The sequence below is a fragment of the Rhinoraja longicauda genome, chromosome 3 (genome assembly GCF_053455715.1).
Source record: "Rhinoraja longicauda isolate Sanriku21f chromosome 3, sRhiLon1.1, whole genome shotgun sequence".
Taxonomy (NCBI): Eukaryota; Metazoa; Chordata; class Chondrichthyes; order Rajiformes; family Arhynchobatidae; genus Rhinoraja; species Rhinoraja longicauda.
The window spans coordinates 32,289,549-32,310,255 of NC_135955.1; the positions used below are offsets into that span (position 1 = coordinate 32,289,549).

The window sequence follows — 20,707 nt, forward strand, 5'->3', positions numbered from 1 at the left end:
TTTTAACTCCATGACAGTATGCAAACCATGATATCAATCACCATGTCTACAAGAATCATTGTCTGTAAACGCTCCTCTGTTATTCAAGATTAAAGATAATCTTCTATCTCAATGAGTTTGTACTGCATTATCCCAAGATCATTTGTCAAACCAAGTTTGCGTTGCATCCCAATAGGGATTACTATAGTGCATTTGTGGAAATTGGTAGGCCATTGAAAACATGTTGAACATCCTCAGTTTTCTGAGAATGTAGAGGTATTTGAGTGCTTTGTTGGCTTCAGCTTCGAGATTAGACAAGGAAAGATCATTGGTGATATTTACTCCTAATAACTTGAAGCTCTCAACCATTTCCAATTCAGCACCATTGATGCTGACTGGGGCATGTACACCAGCTTGCTTCCTGAAGTCAATAATTAGCTCCTTTGTCTTGCTGACACTTAGGGAGATGTTGTCTTGACATTATAAGCTTCCTATCTGTTTCCCGTACACAATGATGTAATCGTTTAAGATCTGGCCTAATACAATATCAGCTGCAAAATTGAAGATGGAGTCAGTGCAGAATTTGGTCCGAGTCATGTGAGTCTAGGCAGAAGAGTAAGGGACATAATGCAGTCTGGCAGGTCAGCATTATCATGGAGGATGTCTTCTCGTCAACCCTTACTGATTACAGTCTATGGGTCAGGAGGTCAAGGATTCATTTGAAGAGGGTGCTGAGTCCCAAGTCGAGGAGTTTGGAAATGAGTTTGGTTGGAATTATGGTGTTGAATGCAATAAATAAGTATCCTTCATAGGTCTACTTATTGTCTAGATAATCCAGGGATGAGCGTAGAGCTTGTCATTATCATCAAGTATCATCATCTTTAATCACTTAAAAACTGTTTTGATTTTATTAGGTGAACAAAAATGAATAACTTAACAATATTCCACATTATATTCCATCTGTCATGTCCTCTGATTCACCTTGCCAGTATACTCTTAAATCCTTACATCCTCCTCTCTAATCACAATACCATATAGATTTGTTTCATCAGTACATCTCGGAAATGTGCCATCTGGTTCCTTCGGCAGGGCAATCACTAATATTCAAGCCCCACAATACGCCACTGTCAAAAAGTGCCAACTGTAAAAAGATCTGTTTATTCCCAATCTTTGTTTTGTTCACAATCTATGTCATTATATTATTCCCAGTTTTGTGTGATCAAAGTTTATGGACCAACCCTCTGCAAAGAACCTATCAAAATCATCCCATAAATCTAAATACTACGCATTCATCGGTTGTCCTTTATTCTACGAGTCATGACCTCAAGGACTCCAGATGAGTGAAACATGATTTTCCTTTCATAAATCCATGCTGACATTTTTGTTCTTTGACTCGCACAGGCTTTGTTTTAAACAATACTGTCAAGCCACTGCCAGTACATTCCAAACAAGATTGTCAGCAGTCTATCTTTTTGTTCCGATACTCCCGCAGAATCCTTTCCTCCTATTCTACCGCCCCCCCTCCCCACTCCCTTTCACCTTTTCTTTATTCATCCAACCTTCTCTTCCTCCTCTCTCCCACTCCTCCCCACTCCTCTCTTCCCCTTCATATCCACCTCACCTTGTCCCATTCTTTCCATCTCCCCTCCCCACCCCATAACTCCTCCCACCATCCCTCCTTATTTTCTCCTTCTCCTCCCTACCCCATCCACCCCTTCCCTTCCTTCCTCTTCCCATTCCTTTTTCTCTCCTCCTTCCTCCCACTCGCGCTTTACTTGCTCCCCCTCTCCTCCATTCCCCTCCCTTTTCACCTTGTCATGTCTCACCATCCTTCACTCTCTCCGACCCAGCCCCATCACCCACACTATCCGCATCCCACCCTCCCTCCCATTCTTCCTCTTCCCCACCTTCCCCTCTCCTCCATCCAACTTCAACCTCTTTTCCTTCCTCCACTCCTCCCCTCCCCTCCTTACATTCTTCCCCTCCACTTCCATTCCTCTCTCCTGCTCCTTCTTCTCTTCCCCTCTCCTTTCTCCCACCCTCCCCCTCTCTCCCTCCGTTTCTCCCCCCGTTTCTCCCCCCTTCCCTCTGTCCCCCCCTCCCTGTCCCCCCTCCCTCCGTTCCCCCTCCCTCCCTCTGTTCCCCCTCCCTCCCTCTGTTCCCTCCCTCTTTCCCCCCCTTCCCTCCCCCTCCCTCTTTTCCCTCCTCCCTCCCACCGTTTTCCCCCTCCCTCCCACCCTGTTTCCCCCCTCCCCATTTCCCCACTCCTTCCCACCCTCTTTTCCCCCCTCCCTCCCCTCTTTTCCCCTCCTTCTTTTCCCCCCTCCCTCCATCTTTTCCCCCCTCCCTCCATCTTTTCCCCCTCCCTCTTCCCCCCATCCCTCCATCTTTTCCCTCTCTTTTCCCCCTCCCTCTTTCCCCTCTCTCCCCTCCCTCCCTCTTTTCCCTCCACCCCTCCCACGTTTCCCTCCCTCCCTCCCTCTTTTCTCCCCTTCCCCCCCGCTTCTCCCCCTCCCTCCCCCCGTTTTCCCCCACCCTTCCTCTCCCCCTCGCTTTTCCCCCCTCCCTCCATCTTTTTCCCCCCTCCCTCCCTCTTTTCCTCCCTCCCTCCCTCCCCTTCATTTCTCCCCCCCCCCCATCTCTCTCTCTCCCCCCCCCCCCCCCCCATCTCTAACGGTTTCTGTCGGCTCGGGGTCTCCCCCCTCCTTTCCCCCTCCCTCTCCCTCTCTCTTCCCCCCTCCGTCCCACCCTGTTTCCCCCCCTCCCTCTTCCCCCCTCCCTCCCTCTTTTCCCCCCTCCCTCCCACCCTGTTTCCCCCCTCCCTCTTTCCCCCCTCCTTCCCACCCTACCCCCCCTCTTTTCCCCCCTCCCTCCCCTCTTTCCCCCCCCCCCTCCCTCTTCCCCCCCTCCCTCCCACCGTTTCCCCCCTCCCCCCCTGTTTCCCCCTCCCTCTCTCCCCTCCCTCCATCTATCCCTCCCACGTTTCCCTCCCTTCCTCCCTCTTTTCCCCCCGCTTTTCCCTCCCCCCCTCTTTTCCCCCACCCTTCCTCTCCCCCTCGCTCTTTCCCCCCCCCCCCATCTCTTTCCCCCCCCCCCCATCTCCCCCCCCCCCATCTCTAACGGTTTCTGTCGGCTCGGGGTCTCGAGTCTGTGTTTGTCGATCCGCGCGCATGCCCGTGCTGTGGGCTGGGCTGCGCCGCGCAGGCGCGGTGGCGACTCTGTGTGAGGGGGGGGGGTTACGGTGGGGACGTGTGGAGGTCCGGGTGATCAACACGGCGCCGGCCCGCTGAGCGACCAGGTAGGCAAGCAAGCAAGCAAGGCCGGCTAGGCTGGGCTGGGCTGCAGCGTCCCCGGGGTTAGGGGGGACACCTCCCTCCCCCAAGTGCCCAGTCACGTTGCCGGCCAGCGCCCCTCTCCATCCCTACAGCTCGCCGGCCCTGGGACTGCCCTCCGCGGGCTGCGGGTTGTAGGCGCAGAGCCTCGTCCCCCTCCCTGCACACACTCATCGCATCAAGCAATTCCATCTCCGTGCTGCTGCATCAAAATATCCCGGTCCCCTCCATCCCGGTCCCAGCTGCGTCAAGTTGCTGATCCTGGGAAATTTAGAGGATCCTTCGCAGAAAGCAGAACGGAACTTGGCTTCCAGCTTAAAGTGACTTTGTAAATGTTTTTAGTTTTGCTGTGATACATTTAATGTGATGAATGCAACAACTGATTTTTTGCTTGACTATATCGCAGACAAGTCAGCCCAAGAATTGCGCACTGTCGCTTCTCCTTCCATTAGTTCTCCTTCCATTAGTTCTCCTTGTTACTTGCAATACTTCAATGGATGAAATGAATGTTTCAAAATAACTGTTTCGAACAAATAACCACGTAGTCATCCAAATTTAGTTACCCCGATATGTATGGAATTATATAGATTGTACAGAAGAGAAACGGGCTGCCCTACTAACTGAGTTTATATTTGGTTTTCTCCTGTTTTTCCAGTAAGTCATCAGTATTGTTAATTTTTGCTTTGGCTCGAATTTATTTAAATGTTTGGGATTACTCCCATACTCTGATCTCTGAAATACAGATCTATTTAAGAAGAAATTGATGGCTAAAATAAAAGCAAAATGTTGGAAGCACTCAGCTGGTCAGACAAATTATGCAATTACATAATTAATTTGTCAGGTGTGAGACCCTTTCTCAAAACTGATATCTAAAAGTCTGACACCTTATTTAAAAAAAAGTTAACCAGAAAGTGTACCTGTCGACTTAAGTCACAATGGAAATTGCTACCAAGTTAATTTCAATAGTTAAAAACAATATAAACAAAAATAACGTGTTAATTACTGCTCCTCCAATACTCTTGTTGGGAAGCAGTGATGTCAGTCTTGTTTCTCTTTCATTTCTCCTTGTATCTCATGGCAGACACTGATTTATAGCTGCTACCCTCTGTTTTTTTTTAATCAGTTGCCTCTTTGCACTAATGCCCTTTTAGGATCTTTGTGTGCTTTAAAAAAAAAGATGTTTTGTATTTATAATTCCCTGTGGTGCAGGAACCCAGAGGCATATCTGTTTGTTTTGGGATACTGCTACCTACCTATAACCACTTTGAGAAGCTTCCCCTAACTTATGTTCACTTTTTCCTTAAATCTAATCAGCATTGTTGTAAGTGTACCATTGCTTTGAATTTTACTAATTCTAACCCACCACTAATCTCCTATGTGATACTTTGACAAATATTTCTCCAAGTTCATAACATCAAAGTTGGCCTGCCCCAATTTAGAATTTAACTTGAAGATAGATACAAAAGGCTGGAGTAACTCAGCGGGACAGGCAGCATATCTGGAGAGAAGGAATGGGTGACATTTTGGGCCGAGACCATTCTTTAGACTACCTACAATTTAACTTTTTGGTTGACTGGAGTAGGTTGGTTGCAGCCAAACAGATGTTTGGAAAGTAGGATACTTTAAAAAGTATGATTGTGAAAGTTCAAGATATGAAAGTTCCAGTTAGAGTGAAGGGCAAGGCAGATGGAATAAGGAACGCTGGATGATGTGAAAAATCAAGGTTCTCGTCTGGAAAAAGAATGAGACACGAGTCCGGTGTAGACATGTGAGATCCAGTGTATCCCTGGAGGAGTATAAGGGATTGGAGACCATTTTTAAGAAGTATGTAGGAAAGAACTGCAGGTGCTGGTTTAAATCGGAGGTAGACACAAAATGCTGGAGTAACTCAGCGGGACAGGCAGCCTATCTGGAGAGAAGTTTCGGATCAAGACCCTTCAGACCATTCTTAAGAAGTAAATCAGGAGGGCAAAGGGGTAAGAAATAGCGCTGGCAGATAAGATTAAGGAGAAATCAAAAATATTTTAGCAGTATAGTAAGGGAAAAAGGATAACTGTACCAAAGTACCATATACCAAAGTGATAATCTATGTGTGGAGCCGCAGGAGATGGGCATGGTCCTCAATGAATATTTTACTGCTTTTACTGCAGAGAAAGATGTGAAGACCTGGGGGCTCTGGGGAAGAAATTGCATGATAGATAAATCTTCCTGGCGAGATCAGACATATCTGAGGACACTGTGGGAAGCTAGAGAAGAAATTGCAGGAGCCCTGGCTGAGAAGTAGGAATCATCATTAGACACGGATGATGTGCCGGAAGACTGGAGGATGGCTAATGTTGTACATCTATTTAAGAAGGTCTGCAAGGAAAAGCCTGGTAGTCTGTGTATTGAGTATAGGAGTTGGAATGTTATGCTGTAGCTGTACTACGGGTTGGTGAGTATTGCTTATGCGAAGGATGTCATTATGCTGGCAAGAGTGGAGATAAGATTTACGAGGATGCTGTCAGGACTCCAGGCCCTGAGCTATTGAAAGAGGTTGGGCACTCTGGGACGTTATTCCTTGGAGTGCAGGAGCTAAGGCTGAGGGATGATCTTATAAAGGTGTATGAGATCATGATGGGAGCAGATAGGGTGAATGCACAGAGTATTTTACCCAGAGTAGGGGAGTCAGGAAACAGAAGACATAGGTTTAAGGTGAGAGGGGAAAGATTTAATAGGAAGCTGAAGAGCAGCTTTTTCACACAGAGGGTGATAGGTATATGGAACGAGCTGTTGGAGAGGTAGTTGAGGCAGGTACTATAGCATTATTTAAAAGGTATTTGGACAGGTATAGGAAAGGTTAAGAGGATGTTTGCCAAACATGGGCAGGTGGAACTGATGGCCATAGATAGGCCCTCATGGTCGGCATGGACAAGTTTGGTGGAAGGGCTTGTTTCCATGCTCTATGACTCGGAGTCTTGGCTGAGATATTTGAATCATTGTTGAACACATGTGAGGTGCCAGAAGACTTAAGATGGCTAATATGCCTCTAAGAATGGCTACAAAGCAAACCTAGGAACTATAGGCCAGTAAGCCTAACAGTTATGGTAGGAAAGTTACTGGAGAGGTTTCTGTGGGATAAGATGTACATGCATTTGGAAAGATAGTTTGATTATGGTTAGTTGGCAAGGTTTTGTGCATGGGAGATCATGAATTTGAGGTTTTTGAAGAAGTAACCATGAGGACTGCAGACATGGTCTATATGGACTTCAACAAGATTTTTTGATAAAGTTCCGCAATGTAGACTGCTCTGAACGGTTAGATTGTTTTTGATCCAGGGAGAGTTTGCTAAATAAATACAAAATTGTCTTTGTAGTAGGAAGCATTGGGTGGTGATGGAGGATTGTTTGTGGGATTGGAGGTATAAGACTAGTGGTGTGTCTCGGGGATCCGTACAGGCGTCATTGCTGTTTATTATCTATGTCAATGATTAGAATGAGAACGTACAATGCATTATTTGTAAGTTTGCCAATTACATGAAAATAGCTGGTATCATTAGATGAAGAAGATGGTTTTCAAGAATTGCAGCAGGATCTAGATTGGGCTGAGCATTGGCTAAAGAATTTTTATTCAGATAAGTGTGAAGTGCTACATTTTGGGAAGTCAAACTGGGGCAGGCCTTCAGAGTGAATAGTAGGGGCCTGGAGATTGTTGTAAAACAAGGTGATCTAGGAGTACAAGTAAATGGTTCCCTGAAAGTGGTATCACATTTAGAAATGGTGGTGATGAAGGATTTTGGCACACTTGTGTTCATCAGTCAGTGAAATTAGTATGAGTTGGGACATTTGGTTACAGTTGTATGAGACGTGGTGATGAGGCTCTTGAGCATTATTTTCAGTTTCAGTCATCCTGCTATAGTAAAAATACCTTTAAGCTGGAAAAAGTGCAGAGCAGATTTATGAGCATGTGGCCAGGACCCGTGGGGAGAGGGAGGGCTACAACTTTATTTCTTGGGGTGCAGGAGGCTGAAGGATGCTTTTATAGAGATTATAAACTCATGAGGGTGATAGGGTAAATATATATTATCTTTTGCCAGGATAGGAGAATCAAGAACTAGAGAGCATAGGTTTAAGGTAACAGGTGGAGGATTTCATAGGAACCTGACGGGCAACTTTGTCACTCAGAAAGTGGTGGATAAATGGATTGAAATTCCAGAGAAAGGAATTGAGGTAGGTATAATAACAATGTTTAAAATATATTTGGGCATATGTATGTATAGGATAGGTTTAGAGGGATATGGGCCAAACACAGGCATATGGGACTAACTTAGATGGGGCATCGTGGTCAGCATGGATGAGTTGGGGTGAAGGGTCTGCTTCCTGCTACATGACTCTGCCCCTGTACATTTGTATAAGGTGGATTTGTTTTGTAAAATTTCTCCACTGATATTAATTGGCATTCTTTGAAATTTGTTTTGCAGATCACATGCTTTCTTCTCTACTGATTTTCTTATTTTAGTAATGCCATTTAGTGCTTTCTGAATTATTCTTAACTTGATGAGTATTGCCATAATTTTGCCTTCTTGTCTTTAATTCAGTCTTAGAAGTAAAGGATGTTAGCAACGTAGTAGTTTAAATTTGTTGTCAAAATTGATCACCAGGGTTTTCTAAAATCTGAGAGATGTTGCCATCTTGCATAACTTGTTGATGTTCAAGGGTATTTGTGTATCTTTACAAGAAAAAACCCCCCACTGTGTTAACATGTACGAAAATCAGGTAATTAGAAAGGCAGCCTGCAGTTTAATGGGTTTGGAGTACATGTGTAAGGATGCAGTTCTTCAGGGTTTTGGTGGGAACATACCTGATTTATAGATGGTAGTTCTGGTCATTGATAGGGATTAGTATAATTGATTTAGAAACAGTGGAACCAGTGTCATAGGATTAATTCCTGGGATGCAGAAATGGAGAGAACGCAGGGACTAGTACTGAATATCAGTTCAATAACTATTAAAAATGATGAGAAAGTACCATAAGTACTAAAGGAACTAAAACTGGACAAACCACCTTGAGATCATATTATTAAATATGACCTGATGCTAGTTGTCAACATAAACTAGAATTTATCATTAAAGATTGGGTAATAGTGTACTTAGAAAAGCCTTATTTGAGGATGCAGAGTTAACGGGTTTTTATAATTAATAGCATTTGACACATTTGAGATTTTTGAGCATGTAAAGACATTTGATAATGTACTTCACAAAGGATTGTTACATAAAACATTAGCAGGAAACAGCATGAATAGAAACTAGGAGTAAATGTTCACTTTTAGATTGGCAAACAATTATTAGTTGAATCTTTCAGGCAGCAGTACTTTGCTCCCTGTTATACCTAATTTACATTAAAGAAAAAATGTCATGCTTTTTAAGCTATTCCAAAGTTTTTCCGCACACAGTGGGGATTATTTTGGAATGAATTACTGGTAGTGAGGTAGTAGAGGCAGATACAATTTACAAGGTTTAAATGGCTTTTTGGACGGGTATCGGGATTGCTAAGAGGTAGAGGGATGTGGGCCAAAAACAAGCATATGGGATCATGGTTGGCAAAGATGAGGTGGGTTGAAAGGCCCTGTTTCTATGCTGTATGCTTCTATGATTCAGGACATCTATGCTTGGATGGAAGTAATTCAGATTGTCAGTCCGATTTGTATTGCAAAAATAGTTGTGCACTGCTGCATGAGATTGGTTCTGGGGCTGGGAGTTGGATAGCAATTCCATATGAGAAGTCTTTTAATATAGTCACCCTACCCTCACTGTTTGAAAGAAGAATGAATGGAACATGCTGGATTTTAAGGAATATTAATAAACTGCATGCCGAGAGGCTGCTTTTTTGAGCCAGAGAGTCGAGAACGGGACGTATATTCTCAGGAATTGTGACTAGTTATTTATACTATGATGAAACATTTATTTACACATAGGACTAGAAATATTTGGCATTCTCGAGTTCAGTGATATGGTTGTTCTATGGTTATTCAAGATGAAATTGATAGATGTTTAGATAAAATCGGTAAATAATTTAAGTGTTAAAAGCAATTTAATGCATTACATTGTGTAGGAAGAAACTGCAGATGCTGGTAACACTGAAGATAGACAAAATGCTGGAGTAACTCAGCGGGCGGGACAGGCAGCATCTCTGGAGAGAAGGAATGGGTGACGTTTTGGGTCTGAAGAAGGGTCTCGAACCGAAACATCATCCATTCCTCCACTAATGCATCGCATTGTTGTGTTCAGTTATTTTTCTATTGATCTTGTCATTCCAGTATTTGTTACATGTTAATCAGTTTATCTGAAATTGTTCCACAGCTAGTTCTGCTGCTGCATAATAAAATTAATTAGGCACATTTACTAAAAACTTAAGTGGCCATCTTAGTTTTGAAAATTGCTAGAATTTGAATGTTTTTGGATATGAAGGCATTGAGATGTCCGTTATTTGTTCAATGAACATCTTCTGAAAAATGTTTGGCTATGCAAAATCGGTATAGTGGTAATTAGGTTTTGCATGCACAAACTGGAACATTTTAAGCCACACTTTGAGGAAAATTCATAACGCACCAGTTTGCTATTTAGACGGAAGAGGTGCCTCTCAGAAACCAGTAATTAAAATAAATTCAGCCAACCACTTGGTCATTGTTAAAGCCACAACCAGGAGTTACCTCAATGGAATCAATCAAATTTGTCAAAAAGAAACATCACTTTGAAGCCAATTTTTATACTTAATTGACTGCAGTTGTGGTGAGTGCTGAGGTTTTGCTGCTGTAACTCAAATGTCACTCAAGGATGTTAGATCATTCTTAACATGATCTAATGACTGTAGGACATTAGATTATTTGGGCACAATATAATTTCATTTTTTATTTCTAATAATTTCTAGTAATTTTACACATTTACAGGTAGCTCTGCTGTAACATTTTAGTTACATTCCTAAAAAACCTTGTGTTGTAGAAAATCACACTATAAAGACAATTGCCAATGGGGAAAGGGGCTTTAGTGGCTCGAGAGTTTTAGACTCAATAACAAAAATTAAGGTTTTCTCAACAGCAATAAATTTATTTTTTATAACTGCATGCTAAAAATATTAAAGGCTGCAGAGTATAGTTGAATGAGAAATGACAGCTTGTCAATTTCAATGGCTACTCATAGTTAAAGTAGCGGCTGTGTTTTAAGCACAGTGGTGTTTGATTAGTGCTGAGAGGTTACATGAAAATGGGCTTTTCCCCTATACTGTTTAAATCCAAGACAGCATTTTTTCTACTTGTCATTTTCCAAAGTAGCTTTCATGTGGTTCTCTAGTTCCTGATCAAAATCGTGTTACGGCAAATTCAGCCCACACAATGCAAACAATACTCCCTAATACATTGCTCACGTTATTTCCAGTTTGCCTTATGGAAAAAAAAAGTGTTATAGCAAACTACCTGCATCTTGATATGTGTCTGAATTTTAGGAATTGCCTAAAATACAAGTCATGTGGACCAACAGTTTATTATGGCAGTATGCCATTGATAGCTTTATGTAATCATCTATCAAATATAAAGAATAAACATACATATCGATAAGAAAAATATATATGTAGGGAAAAGCATGAAAAATATATTTAAAACATCAGTCTTTTGTTTGAGCACATGGCTCAGAGGAAAGCGCTCCAGAGGGCCATTGACAACGCCCAGAGGATTGTCGGCTGCCCTCTACTTACCTTGGAGGACTTACACAGTTCCCGCTGCATCAAAAAATCCCAGAGTATTATAAAGGACATTTCCCACCCCGGACACTCCCTGTTTGAACTGTTACCGTCAGGCAGACGGTACAGATCTACAAGGACAAGGACAAACAGACTTAAAAATAGTTTTTACCCCACTGCTATAAAGGCACTAAATGTAGCCGCCAAGGAACGCAGGGGCGATACATAATAAGAGACTGTGAAATCGACAGAAGGATGTAGGGTTGGGTGTTTATGCGTGCTATTTTCATGATATTTATTTTAGTTGTTTATCTTTTTTAAAATATTTTACCTTGTATGTATCGTTAGCTTTTAGAAATGTTTGAATGGTGCACTGACTGGCTGACATTTTACAATTTCGTTGTACATGGCTCATGTTACAATGACAATAAAGGAACTATTCTATTCTATATTTGCTAGATCTACCAAACAGATCTAGTTTTTGAAAGCTTCAAATTTATTAGCCTTCACATTTGACAAAGACGTTTAGCGATCCAAGCTAAGTGTTTTGTCCTGCCCCTCCTCTCTTCCAACTTTCTAACCCTCCCATATCACAATGAGTTTGAAGAAGGGTCCCAACATGGAATGTCACCTATCCATGTTCTCCAGTGATGCTGCCTGACTTGCTGAATTGCTTCAGCACTTTGTGTCTTTTGTTTGTAAACCAGCCTCTGAGTTCCTTGTTTATACATGTGTAGTTTTACTGCATTGTTTGAGTAACTGCAACTGGCTTATTAGTAAGAAAGTCTGCCTCATAATTTCAATGTGCATGAATGTATTTTGCATCAGCAAGGTCAGAAACTCAGCAAGATGAAACAACACAGGCACAAACAAATCCCAACGACTTGCATTATTTCTTGCACACATTTCTCTGGAGACCTCACAAGGTTGCTCGTTGGCATGCTTAGATTTTGCTTCAATCTGCTTAAATTTGCAATAGGAAAGTATGCTAAAGTATAATAGCGTCTTTTTTTTTTCTTGCTGCGCAAAATTACCTAAATGGATGATCGAAAAATACATTACATTGTTATTTTTTTAACAAGCAAGTTAACTGGTTGCATATTTCTATGTTACAATGTGATTTGTTTGCATTTCCTTTCAGGAGCTGCTTAATATAATTCTAATTCCAGTGAGTTTGATTTTATCTTGGCACTGGAAACATGTTGGAAGGCTTGGGTAAGTTCTTTCAGTTATTATGTTTTGTAAAAGGAACAGTTGTTGTCAATTGTATGTAACTAGAAATGCATCATAGTGCTGACAATGCATTCACCTGTGCAGTCCAACATGTGGATAAAATCTACGTCAACTGGATTTCAGATTAATCTTAAATGGTTTTGGAAAAGTGGGATTATAATAAAACAACTACTTGCAAGAGGTGGCAAAGGAATAAATGTTTCTGACTTGGATTTAATAAAATATTAGGTGACAGAAAAAAACCTTTATGCAGAGGATCTTGATTTATTTAGCAAATGATAAATAGGCAAGTGACAGAGTGGGACTGATTAGGTACCTAAAAGGAGATAAAGGAGTAATCAGTCCATATTGATGCAGTCTTCGGTCGCAACCCCCAGATTTCTGAAGCTATGAAAATGTTATTTCTGCTGTAAGTTTACAGCTGAGGGCTGAAGCTGCCACCAACAAGGCACATAGGTTTCTACCAGTTAATCAACAATTAAATAATAATCCAGGATACAATTGCCATTTACAAACTAATGGCTAATAAATTAAAATAAACTTTACTGGGAACTTTGTAGTTTGTGTGCAGATAGATTTGTGTTTCTTTCAAAGTTTCTCTGTTTGCATCTGTTTCTCTAGTGACTCTGGGTTAATGGCTTACAATAACCATGTAAAGGATTTACCTTGACCAAAATAATTGCAGATGTTCGTGAAGGCAGTTTACCTCACCTTCTCATTAGTATTCAGGAATGGGCAATAAATGCTGATCATGTTAGCAATAATCATATTGTGACCAGTAAATTAAAAATTGAATGAATGCTCAAAGGTCAATGATATATAAATGATTTAAAAAACCCCATATAATAGTAGCCAGCAAAATTGAAGTCCATGGAATTAGAAACAAAAAGTGGCAGCATTGAATACAAAAACTAGGTAAGACACAGAATGCAGAATGTTGTGGCAAGTGATTCCTCAGACTGGAATGATTTTTGGAGTTACATTTGGAGGACTTAGTATTGACAATAATTGCACTCTTTAATAATTTCAAAGTTTATCAAGACATGACACTTGATAATTAGTAAGTTAGGAGAAGCCATGGTAATGTATTGGAGGCCAAAAATTGTTGAAATGATTTCTGAATGACTCATTTTATTGTATTTGACCAATGTAGGGATTCATTGTTTAATAAAATTTGCAAAATGAAAGGAAAAGCTTGCTGCATCTGTGCAGTTATCACATTGATGAATCATTTTGAAGTAAGGCATCTATCAGAATTAATTTATTTATCAATGTTGAATAGAGATTCACATCTGATAATTTATATTAGATGACTGTAGTGGCCTGGCGGAGGCCAGAGAAAAGGCAAGACGCCAGGCAGTGTTTTGTTAGATTGCTTTATTAGGCTGTGAGCTGGTGCCCACAGCGTAGTTCTCCAAGGGATGATCCACGCCTTCCCTTGGTCTGGCTTTTAACTCCTTTCACCTGTCCGTCACGTAACGAGGGGGCTGACCCGAGGAGTGGCCTGATCCGCCACAGGACCCCCCCCAAGAACCGGAGGTACAAAACGGACAGGAGGGCGCACGAGGCGACCAGCCCGGGTGCGCACCATGACCGGCGCAGGGACCGGCGACTGACCGACAGGTGGAGGGGTCGTAGCAGACACTGGAGGGGGTAGCTTGGACGGGGGGCGACCGCGCGGGCGGGGCTGTGCAACCGGCACCGGCCGATCAATGTCCACGTGTGCCGGCTTCAGCCGTGCGATCGAAACAGTCTCTCTGCGACCCCCCATGTCCAGAACGAATGTGGCCGAGCCGTGTTGTAGGACCCGGAAGGGGCCCTCGTACGGCCGCTGGAGAAGTGATCGGTGTGCGTCCCTGCGCAGGAACACGAACTGGCAGTCCTCCAGAGCGGCAGGGACGTGTGGCTGGAATGACCCATGACGTGATGTGGGCACAGGTGCCAGCCTGCCCACCGTCTGCCGAAGACGTTGCAGGGCGTCAGAAGGCTGCTCCACTCGACCGTGCGCTGGTGGGATGAACTCCCCGGGAACCGTCAAGGGGGCCCCGTACACCAACTCGGCGGAGGAGGAGGCCAAGTCCTCCTTGGGTGCGGTGCGGATCCCCAGCAAAACCCACGGTAGGGCGTCCACCCAGTCTGGGCCCGTGAGCCGAGCCTTCAGGGCAGCTTTCAGCTGGCGGTGAAAGCGTTCCACCAACCCGTTCGACTGTGGATGGTACGCCGTAGTGTGGTGTAGGCTGACACCCAAGAGTCTTGCCATGGCCGACCACAGTTCCGAAGTGAACTGTGGCCCCCGGTCGGATGTAATGTCCAGTGGCACCCCGAACCGGGCGATCCAGTGCGCCGCCAAGGCCCGCGCGCAGGTGGCCGTCGAGGTGTCTGCCAGCGGAATGGCCTCCGGCCACCGCGTGAAGCGATCTACCACAGTGAAGAGGTAGGTCATGCCCCGGGACGGCGGCAGCGGCCCCACGATGTCTACATGAATGTGGTCGAAGCGCTGCCGAGGGACACGAAACTCTTGCAGAGGCGCACGCACGTGTCGCTGGATTTTTGAAGTTTGGCACGGGATGCAGGTACGTGCCCAGAGTGCGACCTGCTTACGCAGCCCGTGCCACATGAAACGGGAGGATACAAGGGCCACCGTCGCCCGAATGGAGGGGTGAGACAGCTCGTGGAGCACCTCGAATACCCTGCGACGCCAGACGACAGGGACGATGGGCCGCGGCAGGCCAGTGGAGGTGTCGCACAACAGTGTTGTATCCCCGGGGCCACAGACAATGTCCTCCAGCTGCAGGCCGGACACGGCTGTACGATAGGCGGCCATCTCCTCGTCCCCCAGCTGTGCGGCTGCTAGGGCGGAATAGTCGATCCCCCCGGCCATTTGTAGGACGGCGTGGATCGCGGGTCTAGACAGGGCGTCGGCCACCCTGTTGTTTTTTCCCTCCACGAACCGAATTGAGGTGGTGTATTCGGACACATAAGCCAATTGTCTCTGTTGCCGCGCAGACCACGGATCCGAAACCTTGGCGAACGCAAATGTGAGTGGCTTGTGGTCCGTGAACGCGGTAAAAGGTCTCCCTTCTAGGAAGTACCGAAAGTGGCGTACTGCGAGGTAGAGGGCGAGGAGCTCCCGGTCGAACGCGCTGTAATGCCGTTGGGCCCCGCTGAGGTGCCTGCTAAAGAAGGCGAGTGGCCGCCAACACCCGTCGATGTGCTGCTCTAGCACCGCGCCGACCGCCACCTCCGAAGCGTCCACGGTCAGGGCGGTTGGGGCATCCTCTTTAGGATGGACGAGCATCGTGGCCCTGGCCAGGGCCTCCTTAGCCTGCTCAAAGGCCGCTCCTGCTTCGTCGTCCCACTCGACCTCCTTGCGGCGACCCGCCATGAGGTGAAAGAGTGGGCGCATAGTTCGGGCTACCGACGGCAGGAAGCGGTGATAGAATGAGACCATCCCAGCGAATTCCTGCAGGCCCTTGACAGTGGTCGGTCGGGGGAAACGGCGGACAGCTTCGACCCTGTCCGGAAGAGGTACCACCCCTTGTGGGGTCACCCGATGGCCGAGGAAATCGATGGCCGTCACCCCAAAACAGCACTTGGAAGTGTTGATGGACAAACCGTACTCGCTGAGGCGTTTACACAGCTGGCGGAGGTGGGTGCAGTGCTCCTGCTTCGAGCGGCTGGCCACGAGTACGTCGTCCAAGTAAACAAAGACGAATTCTAGGCCACGGCACACACAGTCCATAAGCCGTTGGAAGGCCTGTGCGGCGTTCTTCAACCCGAACGGCATCCGTAGGAACTCGAATAGGCCGAACGGGGTGATGATGGCAGTCTTGGGGATGTCATCGGGGTGGACCGGGATTTGATTATATCCGCGCACAAGGTCCACCTTGGAGAACACGGATGCTCCGGCCAGGTGGGCATTAAAGTCCTGGATGTGCGGAACCGGGTACCTGTCGGGAACGGTCGCGTCATTTAAGCGCCGATAGTCCCCGCACGGTCGCCAACCCCCGTCCGCCTTGGGGACCAAGTGGAGTGGTGACGCCCACGGGCTATCGGAAGGGCGCACGATGCCCATTGACTCCATCCGATGAAACTCCTCTCGAGCTAGACGGAGCTTGTCTGGAGCGAGACGCCGCGCTCGGGCGTGCACGGGTGGCCCGGTGGTGGGGATGTGATGTTGCACCCCGTGCTTGGGAGTGGAGGAGGAGAAGTGGGTTTCCACAATGTCCGGGAAGTCCGCCAGGATGCGCGCGTACGTCGCATCCACGGACGACAGGTGTCCGACGTCGGGGGAGACCGGCCTCAGCGTGCTGGAGTGCACCAGGCGCTGCCGCCCGACATCCACGAGCATAGAATGCGCCCGCAGGAAGTCGGCGCCCAGCAGCGGCTGGGATACATCGGCAATGATGAACTGCCACGTGAACCAGCTGTCGCCGAAGTTAAGGGCGAGCTGGCAGACCCCGTAAGTGTTGATGGGGCTACCGTTCGCCGCAGTGAGGAGGGGGCCGTGTTTGCCCGTATGGATATCGGCGGTGGAAGGAGGTAGGACGCTCACCTCTGCTCCAGTGTCGACGAGGAACCGACCCCCGGTGCGGCGATCCCGAGCGAACACGCGATGGATCTGGCCGGCCGCCGAAGGGATCACTGACGGCCGGCCCTCGCGTTTCCCGGAAAGGCACAGGGTAGGCGACATTGCTTGGCGTTCGGTCCCCAACGACGGTGATAATAGCACCAGCTTTTGCTGGTGTCCGGTGGTGGTGCAGACTGGGATGCCCACCAGCGACCTCCGGTGGTCTCCAGCGGTATTGGAGGTGGTGCTGCTTGGGCCGACCACCAGCGACCTCTGGTGGCGTCTGGCTGAATTGTCGGCGGGCCGTGCGAGAAGGACGTGCCGGCACCGGGGTTCCCGATGGCGGCCGGATTTCGCCGCGGGGGTCGTCCTGAAACGGGGTCGACGGCGGCCCCAGCTTGCTGTTGGCCTCCCGACGCCGCGGAAAAGACGGCTAGGGCTGCCAGGTCCTCCCGACGGGACATCCAAATTTGGTCAGCGCGCTCGCCCAGCCGCTGCGTGTCGGTGAAGGGGTCTTCTGCGAGCTGAGAACGGAGGTCGACGGGGAGCTGCCGCAGGTAGGCCTGCTTGAATAAAAAACAGGGCGGGTGGTCGCCCATAAGGGCGAGCATGTCCTCCAGAAGGGCCGACGGCCGTCGGTCCCCGAGCCCCCCCTGGCTCATAACGCGAGTTGCCCTCTCGGCATCGCTGAGGCCGAACCTCCTGATAAGGAGTTCTTTCAGGCCCTTATATTTGTCATCCGCGGGGGGTTCATTAAGGTAGGGCTTTACTCGCCTTGCTGTCGCCTGGTCCAGGGCGCCGACGACGTAATAGTACTTCGTCAAGTCGACGGTTACCCCTCGCACAGCAAACTGTGCCTCTGCCTGCTGGAACCAGACCTCAGGCTCTTCGGTCCACAGGGTCGGGAGTTTGAGGGAGACGGCCTCGAGGTCGGCAGGGCCGAGGGCGGCAGGACCGGGTTGCGCGAGGGCGGCAGGACCGGGTTGCGCGAGGGCGGCAGGACCGGGTTGTCCATTGTTCGACATCACTACTTGTGATGTCCGTCGAGGTCACCAATGTAGTGGCCTGGCGGAGGCCAGAGAAAAGGCAAGACGCCAGGCAGTGTTTTGTTAGATTGCTTTATTAGGCTGTGAGCTGGTGCCCACAGCGTAGTTCTCCAAGGGATGATCCACGCCTTCCCTTGGTCTGGCTTTTAACTCCTTTCACCTGTCCGTCACGTAACGAGGGGGCTGACCCGAGGAGTGGCCTGATCCGCCACATGACTTTTTTTCTATGGGCTGGTTCATATGAAGCACGTCCCTTTGATATTTTGGAGAGAACAGCTTCTCCATATATCAGCAATGTTGCATTTCTACAAAATCAGGAAAACATATTGTTAAACTAGTCGCATTGAAAATTACACATACTAAACTTGTAAAAAAATGAATTGTATTTGTAGATACCCAACGCACTTTGCTGGCCTTGGAGCGGTTACAGGCTAAACTACGAGAAAAAGGGGATGCAGCAAATGAAGAGAAACTGAGCTTATTGAGATCTGTGCTGCAGAGCCCTCTCTTCAACCAGATCCTGAACCTGCAGAGCTCTGTTCAACATTTGAAAGATCAGGTGAGATCCAACCTTACGTTAAAGAGGGTATTAAAATTGACTTATTTTTAATAGTGGTGATAGCATGTAATTACAGACTGTAATTGAGTGTGCCATGGTCAATGCACATTTCCAGGAGCATTGTGTATCCAAAGAAAAGCATTATTCTTGCACAAAGAGTCGATTAAGTAATGTACCTTACATTTAATCTTTCCGTGATTTGGTTCAAATGAGCATAAATAAAATGAATACATTTTGACTTGAGGTTACAGCTTGTTATATTTCCTATTCATCCTGGTAATTGTTATTTAATTATTCAGATAAGCAATGTTTCCCCTTTCCTTGACTTTTGCAAATTCAGAAGTTATTGTTAGTTGGCTTCAGATACTGGTGCATAAATTTCTATGTAATTTAAAAATCCACTCAACTGCAGAGGCAATCCATATTCTCATGACAGATCCTTAACCTCAAGTACAGTGTTTCTTTTCTGCCAAGCCTAAGTTGATTTGATCATTTTCAACTCTAATAGATGTGTAAATAATAAACTAATAAACTGTGATAAACTTGCATTTTGTAACAATGTAAAATTAATACTGTGGCAGGAGCACCATACAGCAAATGCTGGGAGTTTGAATTAAAAATGAAATACTCTGTTGCTTAGGAAGTATTCGAGGGAAACATTAGCACTTCAAGTCAATGACATTTGTCAAAACTTTATCAACTTTATATCTCCATTGTTTAGTGTGTATAAGACCTTATTGTTTAAATGAGATTACCTTTCAAACAACAGTGAGTGTAGACCAAACTCCAGTGAATATATACTAAACTCCACGAGTATAGACCAATCTTAATCCTTTCTCAGAAGTCAAAGATTCATTTGTGCTTTTTAATGCGGCATTTTTCCAATGCAAGAAAATGGTCCTTCAGTTGACAAGACCAGAACTGTGGTCATTACTCCAAATTAGGCCTTGCCAATATCTTATTCAAGAAGTCTTGTGTTCTTTGGGTCTAGAACAGTGCTTCTTAAACTGGTGAATAGTTCACCCAAGGGTAAATTAAATTATTTTTGGGGTGAATGAAACTAGAGGGGTGAATGAAAGGTGAATGACAATTTATTCAGATATTTATATATTTTTCTATACTTAAAACAGGCATTGCCATTAAAGTGGTTAGTAAGCTCTTTTTGGTTTTAATGGCAGTGGAGCTGGAAATTGGATATGTTTTTTCTCTCTACCTATGGTTTTCTAATTTCAAAATAGCAGAATATTTCCCAAATTTACTGTAATATAACTTTTTAGGGATGACCAGACTAGCTGGTGGGATCATAAATTTATAAATGGCAACACTGGAGGATCGTCGTAGGCAACTGTTGAACTGTAACTTTACTTTGTGTTGCCAATTTAGCTACTTTGCTAGAACTAGAATTCTATTATATATATTTACTGTACTTCAATCCACCAGCACTTATTTGCATCAAGCAACATGAATTCTAGCTACATTAAGGAGTTTCAAGCCCCATTTTTAGGCAATCTAAAGTTAGATTGTGCCATTTTCTTGTAGTGATATTCTGCATTTTCTATTCTACCGACTTCAGTATTTTGTAAGTTTTATTTGCAGATTAAGACACTATGTCTTTGATGAAGGACCTAAAGAAACCAGCACTAGAGGAAGAATGTGCAGGAGGAAGTAGTTCATTTCTGAAAGAAAGTGAAACGAACAAGACTCAAGAGGAGTTATGTTCAGGAGACAAGTCACTTGTGAAGGGTGACAAGGAAACTGAGGATAACAAACTTAAAAATGCAGTTACGTATGTTACAGATGATGACTCTTTTAATGATATGGGCAAAGAAAAACTTAATCTCAAGAGAAAATACCAGGACCTAAGTACCCTCTCCACAAAACTCAAGAAAAGAAAGTGGAACGAAGAATATATCAAGTATGGCTTTTTCCTTCCCCAAGATGAACTAACAAGCCCTATTCCCTCAACTCGGTGCATGTTTTGCAGTGTAAAATATAGCAACCAGTGCCTGGCTCCCTCAAAATTATAGACTCATTTAAGAACAAAGCATAGCAATCATCAAAACAAGTCCATACAGTTTTTCAAAAACACTCGTGAGTATTTGTGGAAGCAACAGGATTTCTTCCAGTCGATGGTAAAAAATGACTGCAACTAAAAAAACCTCCTCTTGCCTCTCTTCAAATAGCACATGTGCTCATGAAAGAAAAAAAGCCATACACAGAGACTGAGAAAGATGTGAAATCGTATTTGAAAATCGTTGCCAATCTACTACATGGTGGAA

The 20,707-nt window shown here is 45.5% G+C and overlaps 1 protein-coding gene across 9 annotated transcripts in view; it reads left to right on the forward strand.

Moving 5' to 3' along the window:
- The first annotated feature begins 3,207 nt into the window (after nt 1-3,207).
- mpdz (multiple PDZ domain crumbs cell polarity complex component) overlaps nt 3,208-20,707 on the forward strand; it is a 153,215-nt gene continuing 135,715 nt past the window's right edge. For all 9 annotated transcript variants that reach the window (XM_078395752.1, XM_078395757.1, XM_078395781.1 and 6 more), the window contains exons 1-3: nt 3,208-3,277; nt 12,162-12,235; nt 18,262-18,428. In XM_078395752.1, the coding sequence (XP_078251878.1) occupies nt 12,220-12,235; nt 18,262-18,428 (183 nt within the window). In that variant the 5' untranslated portion in view covers nt 3,208-3,277; nt 12,162-12,219. The remainder of the gene's footprint in view (nt 3,278-12,161; nt 12,236-18,261; nt 18,429-20,707) is intronic.